The 8500-nt window shown below is 35.5% G+C and overlaps 1 protein-coding gene across 4 annotated transcripts; it reads right to left on the reverse strand.

Annotated features, from left to right (window-relative positions):
- Nucleotides 1-3762: 3762 nt before the first annotated feature.
- LOC142336987 (dihydroanticapsin 7-dehydrogenase-like) lies at nucleotides 3763-8283 on the reverse strand. Of its 4 annotated transcripts, none has more exons than XM_075385993.1 (2): nucleotides 8143-8283; nucleotides 3763-4625 (listed from the first exon to the last, which is right to left on the reverse strand). In XM_075385993.1, the coding sequence occupies exon 2, from the start codon at nucleotides 4599-4601 to the stop codon at nucleotides 3816-3818; it is 786 nt and encodes a 261-aa protein (XP_075242108.1). In that variant the 5' UTR covers nucleotides 4602-4625; nucleotides 8143-8283; the 3' UTR covers nucleotides 3763-3815. The 4 variants fall into 4 exon arrangements, with proteins under 4 accessions (XP_075242108.1, XP_075242105.1, XP_075242107.1 ...); XM_075385990.1 differs by having other exon boundaries at nucleotides 3763-4656; XM_075385992.1 differs by having other exon boundaries at nucleotides 3763-4656; nucleotides 8116-8283.
- Between the last annotated feature and the right edge of the window lie 217 nt (nucleotides 8284-8500).

Consider the following 8500-nt stretch of genomic DNA (forward strand, 5'->3'; position numbering starts at 1 on the left):
TAATCTAGAATTAGACTGTCCAATGTAGGCAAATTGAGCGCATAAAGTGTTTTAAATTTCTCAACCAATCACATTCGTTGAAATCTCTACATTTTGGTACGTCAATTTGTTAAGACGTCACCCTCGGTCATGCCTAAGCAGCCCATGGGACATGACAAGAATCTATTAAAACCAAGCATGCTATACGCCATCTCAATCTTCTACGTGTATGCTCAAATCTGATTGGTCAATACGCCAACTGAAAAATTCCATTTTCGATATATTGTTCCAATTCGGATCTGTTGTCTTTCGTTCTGGCATCAAACGGGAGGCAGCAATGAACGTGTGATTAAGACAATAAGTGAGTGTAACTTATTAAGAGTTCAAATAAAAGATGCTGGTCTGGCAGTGACGTCTCAACAAATAGACGTACAAAAGTATAAATTTTTCGACGAACCTGGTTGGTTGATAAATGTGTAAAAAACTGTAACCCCGAGACTTCAATTAACTTAAGTTCCAAATAGCCAAATTCTAGATGCTATACCTCGCCCAATGTGGCCATTCTTCACGGGGCATAGTCACGCTTCAGCTGCCCGTGAGATTTATTATAGATCTATCACAACAGAGCGTACGATCCGTTCCCTACTGACTATACTTTTTTGCAACCTAATATTCTAGAATATTTATATTAGCGTTGTGCATGTGCTAATTCAAAATGTGAAGAATTTGTTGACAGCAATATGGAGCAATCCGCCAATCCAAAAACAGTTACTGTTCTCGCAGTTTTGATAAGCCAGCAATAAATTTTGGATGTATTCTGTCTGCTTGGGCATATATCTGTTTGGGTGCCTTTGTTGACTCAAATCTGTTAAGACCCCCAACGAACCTATCGCTCATCTATTACTTTTCTGACCCCCAATGACGACAGTGGGGGTTTTCTATGACGCAATCACATTTCAGCACACTTTAACACTCCTTTAGCAATCTTTGCCACTCTTTTGAAAAATTACAAAATGTTTTAATCAAAATTTAATTCGGGTAAACTTTTCGAGATTTGGAAGTGTAATTGGAAATGATAGGCATATAAAAAAGAGGCAAAACTTATGCCGCAGCGTAAATCTTGATGTAACTTGCTTTTTGTTTGGGAGGGGGTGGGAATTCACACGGACCAGAAGATACCGACTTGGCGGTCATATAAATCACTGGAATCCCAAAAAGAATAGGTCCTGATTTTCTAGATTTTTATTGGATCTTTTTTGTTTGTGCCCCCCAGTACGTTATTTGCCCCAGTTCCAGAGTACATAGTAAACCACTATTTAAAAGTATGTGCGTCTGGGGTTTCGAATAATATGCACCCACTAAGCTGGGGGGCACAAATGGAAAAGATCAATTTTGTAAATCTGCCTTTTTTGCTCATCGGGTTACCTGTGCGTTGTTTCTCATCAAACTTTGCTGAATTTACAGCAAAATTTATAGGGAAAATTGTCAGAATTCCCATTTGAAGTTGGTGACTCTTGATAACGCAGTGGAATGACAAACATGACAAACATGTTTTGATTTTTTAGCCAATTTTCTGTTTTTCCCTGTAACTCCCACCAAGATGTGGCAGTTTTAGCGTAAACAACCGTAAGTTTTCGACCAATATTTACCGGCAATCAATGCACTGCGTCAATTCTGTTAATGGTGTCTTTCTACAGTGTTTCTTATGTGCGCTTGGAATACCTGGCCCTGAGGTTGTCTCAATAAAAAATAATTGATGAAACAGTCATTCTCAGATTCGAACCAAAAACTTTTTTGGTAATTGGTTGCGCATTGCGAGGCAAGTTTCTAAAAATATTTGGCGTGCTGCATGTTAAAAACCGATAGCACACTGCAATTTTTCAACATAAGGTTGGAAATATCTTTTCTGTTTGGATTTCAGAGGGTTTCAATTAAATTTGAGAGAACCGAGAAACGGAACCCTTTACGGACCCTACCGGAACTCTACGAAACCCTGCAGAAGATGCTAACAAAATGAGGACTGTAAAAAACGGTTCTATTTAATTTCTTAATTGAATTTACTGCGGCTGAAGAAAACTTTCTAAAAAACTTACTATCTTATAAAAAAACCTTTATTTCAGTAAACGTAGTAAACCAAAACTAGCAAAACACAAACAAGGGGTCTATATAGCAACTTCCCACACTTTTTTTCTAGTAACGCTCGACTTACCACTGCTCAATCAGTTTGAGTATGCCACATCAAATTCCCATATGAAAAAGCACCTACGATCTTTAACATTACGTTCTGTATCTCGTCCAGATTGAAACACATTGATTAAATCAGAGAAACGAAATTAGAGCTCGGGTTTCATATCAGTGGAAAAACGAGCAATGAACTCATTTACAGTGGAGTGAAAGCTTCAGCATCGATGTGTTTGAGAACAAAGAAGTACGTCTTTAAAAAAAGTGGCCTTACCCTAATAGTGTGAAGAAAGCCTACTTATGGCCGACAACTTATTGAGTTGCATCTACTGCTTATTTCAATGCGGTTTCAATCAAACGTAACTGAATCTGATGCAATCAAACCCGTTAGCTCTAACGTTTTCACGCCAAGCAATAAGAAGTACGAACAACTTGGTAGGAAACAAGTATGAACAATGTAAGAACTATTCACCTTGTTAGTATCATGGAAAAACATGTAGAAACGCTATTAAAAACCATGTAAAAACGATGCATGTAATATGTACAAACCATGTAAGAACGATGTACCGTAGAAGAATCTTGAAAAAACTTTGTTTATGAAAGGAACCATGGTTTATAGAATCATTTATAGCGTGTCCTGAAATAAGCGAAAGTTGAAATAAGCGAACGTTTCAAAAGCCACAGTTCAAAGTTCAAAGTTCAATTTTAAAACTTATAGAAAAAATTGATGAATTAGAGCGTAGGGGAAAAAACGTTGACATTCAAATGACCATATTGATGCTCAATTGCACGTTTTCGGCGTTTTTCGAACGTTCGCTTATCTCAACTTTATGGGACAGACTATATTCACCATATAAGAACCATGTATGGACCAGATAAAACTATATATGGTAGCTTTAAACCGTAAGTCGTCTAAAGCTTTTAAAACTAAGCCTGCTGCATAAGCGGTGTAATTCATCTCGTCTATTGAGAGGAGGAGCAATTTCTGAACCCCCATGCTGTTTTTTGCCGTTTCCATCAATTTTTACTGCTAAAATTTTAAATTTTAGCAATTAAAAATTCGGGTTGATGAAAAGAATTACAGAATTAAATTAAACAACTCAAGGTGAAACAAATATTCAAGAGCACGATGCATGCAGTAAGCACGTAATACGTTTACCGTTTTGATATTCGGATATCTATGACAGTTTAGTGCCAGAGTCAAAAACAAAAATCAACTTTTCAATATTCTTGTGAGATTATATTTTTCTAGTATGATATTGAATTGTTAAATTTTTAACTTAAACATTTGAAATAAAGATGAAATTTTCAACTAAAGGGTAGTTAGAGCTGAAGAGGAAATAGTCGACTCTGTGTGTTCCCCCAAGAGATTCAGATATGATATTTTTAGTAATAACCCACAGAGAACTGTCACCCCCACCGCCTTGGCACCCCCCCCCCCCCCCTCCCCGAACTAATAATTAACAATTTTACGAATTTTATTGTAATGGCTAGTCGCACCTAGCATAAAATTATATGTATAACCTAGCTATATGTTTATCGGAGAAAACAGATCATTAGTTTTGTTCACACGTTCACACAGCAAACAAAAATTGGGTTTATGGGGAGGATGAGGGATCGGTTCTCTGAAGATATGCGACTCTCTTTAAAGGAAATTATGTAGGAGGAGTGAGGCAAGTAAATCCACCATCGACGACCACACAGCTTCCTGTCATAAAGGATGACCTCTTCCCGGCAAGAAACGTGATCACATTCGCAATTTCATAGGGTTCTGCGGCCCTGCCCACTGGAAGAGTCTTTGCACCTTCTATTAGCTTTGCAGCTCTCACAGCTCCTAAACTTTTTTCAGTGAACCCACTATCAGTTAGTCCAGGGTTCACATTGTTTATTCTCACTCCATTTTGGCCCTCTTCTGCAGCCATACAACGCGTGAACATGTCCAGAGCCGCTTTACTCATACAGTAAAAAGTCGTGTTAGCACAGGGCTGTATACCAAGAATAGAACTGGTAATAACAATTGACCCTTTTCTCTCGCGCAAGTAGTTCAAGCACAGTTTTGTCAATTTGACCGCTGGCTTCACGTTAACGTCAAAGATTTTTTCAAAATTTCCCATTGTTTGCATGAATAAAGGTCCCGGTTTAGACCAACCCGCGTTACTGATTAAAACATCGAGTCGCCCAAACTTATCGACAGTTTCTTTAACAAGTTGTTCACAAAAGCCTTCAGTTGTCAAATCACCCTCAAGAACATGCACTTCAACAGTGGGATTGGCAGACAACATAGACTCTTTTGTTTTTTCCAGGCCATCGGATGTTAGTCCAGTTATTGTGATATGACCTAGACCCTTTTCAGCGAGTTGTTTAGCAACTGCAGCTCCAATTCCGGAGCAAGCTCCTGTGATAATTGCCACCTGTTCCGGCGAGAATTCGGTCTCCGTCATTTTGGCTGTATTGGTTGAAATAGACTGCAGATTGAGATTATTGGAGTGATATTTTCTAAAATTGCAGAATATTTCAGTTCCAGAATTAAAGTTACAGAATTATTGGCCTAAAACTTATTCTCTAAAAATTGCGATGAGAGGTTTCTGATGAAACATATGAGATTGCTCTTTTTCTAGACAATGTACAAAAATTTCCAAGTGAACTAAAAAGTTCATCTTGCTTAGCCATCCAACAATCAATTTGCGTCCGCTATCTGGTTTCTCTTGAGCAAACAACAACATCAATAATTTCCTGTCTGAACTGCAATTTTGAATTTTTTCATAAGTCTGTTTCCGTTTCAACTGAAAACAAAATTCCATCAAAGGCAGAAGGGCTTTTGAGACTGATAATACATTTTAATCAAAAACTTTTGATTCCTTCCCAAAAAACCTTTCTCATATTTCTACAAATAAAAAATCTCATATTTCTACAAATTTTTCTGACCATGCTTCTGGAATCTGCATGGTAGAGGAGGAAGAGAAAGTTGCGTTGCTTTGGTATCTTGTTCATACAAATCTGACTTTTCTTAGCGTATGAATATTTTGGTAGAGAAATGTTCTAAGAAAACTTGTAGGTTCAAACATTTTTTCCGATTAAGCATAGAAGACGAGAAATTGTTTTTAAAACTTTAAAATGTGCGCTTTTTTTAAGCCTTAGCAAAAATCATGCCTACTGGGTAAAAAGTAATACTTAGCTTTTTGGAATTCATAAAAAGCATCCTAAAAGATCTTCAGACAATGGTAAAAAAAGCACAAAACTTCAAGATCATGAAATTGCAAGCCCAAGGCTGTTGGTATGAAACTACCTTATGTTGATGGGGACGGAAAAAAGTCTATTATTGCGAATTGTTATAACGTCATATCAATAAGATCTGAATGACACATGATTTATTATTTTTCAGATAAGATTATTTATTGCACGAAAAACTTAACTAAGATAGTTTTGCACCGGAAATTTTTATCAGAAGCGTTTTTTACTGTTTTGGGAGATCACGTAGCGCTTCATAAACTTTCAATACCTTGATGTACAAATTATTAGCCGCAGAGTTTTTCAAATTGTAAGGATTTTTGGGTTTTTACTGTAATATTATGTTTCAAGAAACTGGAAGCACTTTGTTCCATTGTTGACAATTAAAATTTCTCTTAACAACACTATTTACTACATTTTTTATGATCTGAAACACAATGAGTGGTAGAAACAGGAATAATTTTGTGCCCCTTTTTGCTTGCGATTTATTGAGTTTGCGTTATTTTTCTGCAGGGTACAATAATTCTAAAGTTTCAAACTTTATCTATAAGATAAAAAGTCACACGAACCAATAATTTTCATCACAACGTTTTCATAAGGACATAAGTGCAAATTTGGTCAGAAGATGAATACTATTTGAAGTGTTCTGATTTTATTAGGATATTTTGTCCATTCTTCAGACAATCAATTAATTTTAGTTGAAAAAAAAACCAAAATTTAATGAATTGGAAGTACCGGCAATTTATTCCATATTATCACCTGCGATGAAATTTATTGTATGATAAAAATTTCCGGTGCAAAATTATGTTAGTTAAGTTTTTCGTGCAATAAATAATCTTATGTGAAAAATAATAAATTTACACTTCAGCAAAGGTAGAGTAATTGAATCGGACGAACACAAAACGCTCTTATGTTGTAGAAACTTATCCTCAGGTGAATTTCTATTGTGTGCAGTCTTGTAAATTTTATCACTTCTTATTAAAAAAATATGTGTATAAAATATTTGTGTATAATTCTCAAAGACAATTTTATCATGCAATTGTTGTTCTTTAAATAATAAAAGCAATTGTACGGTCACAAAAAGATTGAGAACCTGCTTCTTATAACGTCAATTTGCCAGCATTTTAGCGCCTCGTGGACACTAATCCCAGTTTTTCGATAACTTAGCAAAAATAGAAGCTTTAAAATGAACATTTTCTCGGAAATTCTTATGTAAGATTACATACTTTTTACGAAAACAAGAATGCATTCAGAAAACTCTTATTGCAGACAGCTTGCGCTAGTGCATTTCATTTCCTACAATCTATTGGACGCATACAGTGATGTTATATAAGAGTCATTTTACAATGGAAAGTTGATTTTCGATTAATGTCTTTGTCATACTTGTAAGTGTACAATTAGTACCGTATGTAAGCTGCTGCCTTAGAACTTTGAAAAAACAACCTCTCACTCGTAACTTTTAGCTCTTTGCGCCGAATCAGCTTTCTTTCGCCGAGCAAAATCTTACCAGATCTGATAATTTCATACAATTTTATCAGATCTCACATATAAAATTTTGTTTGCAAAATTTTGATGGGCCAATCAATTTTTATCGTGTAAGATCTGATAAGTCTGAGTTGCTATCGTTTAAGACCTAAGAAACATCTCTATCGAGTAAGAACAGATATCTGTTTTAGTCAGACATAGATAATCTGATAAGACAATTTTTAATTGCTTTTGATATTACACCATAAAAACTCCCGAGCTTTTGGGGATGAAAAATAGGCTAGCATACCAGCTATATAAGTGGATGATGTGAGATTCCGGGGATTGTTTACTGGTTATTTGATAGACCTGTAATGATCACCGCTTGATCAAATCTAACACTACAGCAAACAACTCCAAATCAAACAATGTAATTTCCATGGTGAACTTATGTTTGCGTTTACCCAGGACACTTCTGTTTACTTGTCCATTTTGCTATCACTCTATTGTAGTGAACCAATAGTGCTCTAAAGAGGTCCCACTCAATTCCAAATTATTTCAGCCTCACTTTCATGGCCTTTGAAACAAAACTAAAACGAACATTATGAACTTTTGAGGCAAACAAGGTCACTTTTAAGCCTAGAGAACTCTGATTTAGTAATGGTATTTTGCTGATGCAACTTATTTATTGGTTTTACTGATTTTGGTGACGCTAATAACGCTATAGGATAGCTGCCTTGTTATTGTAAGAATAGGTAGCTAACTGTAGGATTGATTCGCATGGCTGTTCACTCAAAAAGATCTCCGTGGCCGAGCTACAAGTCATCGGTTTTCACTCTAGAAACCAAATACTCGAAAAAAAAATAATTGAATTATTTAAAAAAAACAAACAGACGTGGAAATATTAAAAACTTTTTTGAGATTTGATGTTTCCAATGTACAATTACAGTGTTTGTCGCGCAAAAACGTTTGAAAAGAGCCGTTCTTTCGTTTTCTATGCGCTCCAAATTTCAAATTATGTATGACACTCGAAGGTTATGATACAAAAAAGGCCGTAACAAAAAAACTCCAAAAGAAAATTATGCCGTTATAGAAATAGTTCTAGTCCAGTACTAACTATCGGATAAATATGAAATTTACTGTAATGGAAATCTGAATAGAGTGAAAATTTCATAATAAAAACAAGCGAATTCATAACTTAAAAATTGTGGAAAAGTTATTAAATTGTTATATTCAAGCCTCTTTTAACATCATATTCCGAACATGAGATTTTTTCAAGTTGCCAATGACCTTCTGTTCCCGGTCGGGGGTCGGCGTTGTAGTCTTCGGTTCTTGAGTTCCTTGAGTTTTTCTTGGTCCAAAAAAGGATCCTTGTTTCAAAATGTTTATTTCAGTATTTTTTTTAGACACGTGCACCTTTGTTTAGCTTGTTTTTGGTGTTTATGATTGAAACTTGTCTAAGAAATCAAATTACAGCATCTAAGCGGGTAAAATATACTTGAGAATTATCACATCGATTACACAAGTGACTCAAGGATATAATCATTGTACACTAATGATCAAACCTAAGAATATACGTTTACCGAAAACAAATGAAAAACTAAATTCGAAATAGGGTCAACAAGATTGAAGAACAGCCAGTTTATTA

This window comes from Convolutriloba macropyga, chromosome 3, assembly GCF_964194025.1.
Source record: "Convolutriloba macropyga chromosome 3, txConMacr16.3, whole genome shotgun sequence".
In the NCBI taxonomy this organism is placed as follows: Eukaryota; Metazoa; Xenacoelomorpha; order Acoela; family Convolutidae; genus Convolutriloba; species Convolutriloba macropyga.

Coding starts and splice junctions, on each gene's coding strand:
- LOC142336987 (XM_075385993.1), bottom strand. CDS start 4,601: ATGACGGAGACCGAATTCTCGCCGGAACAGGTGGCAATTATCACAGGA.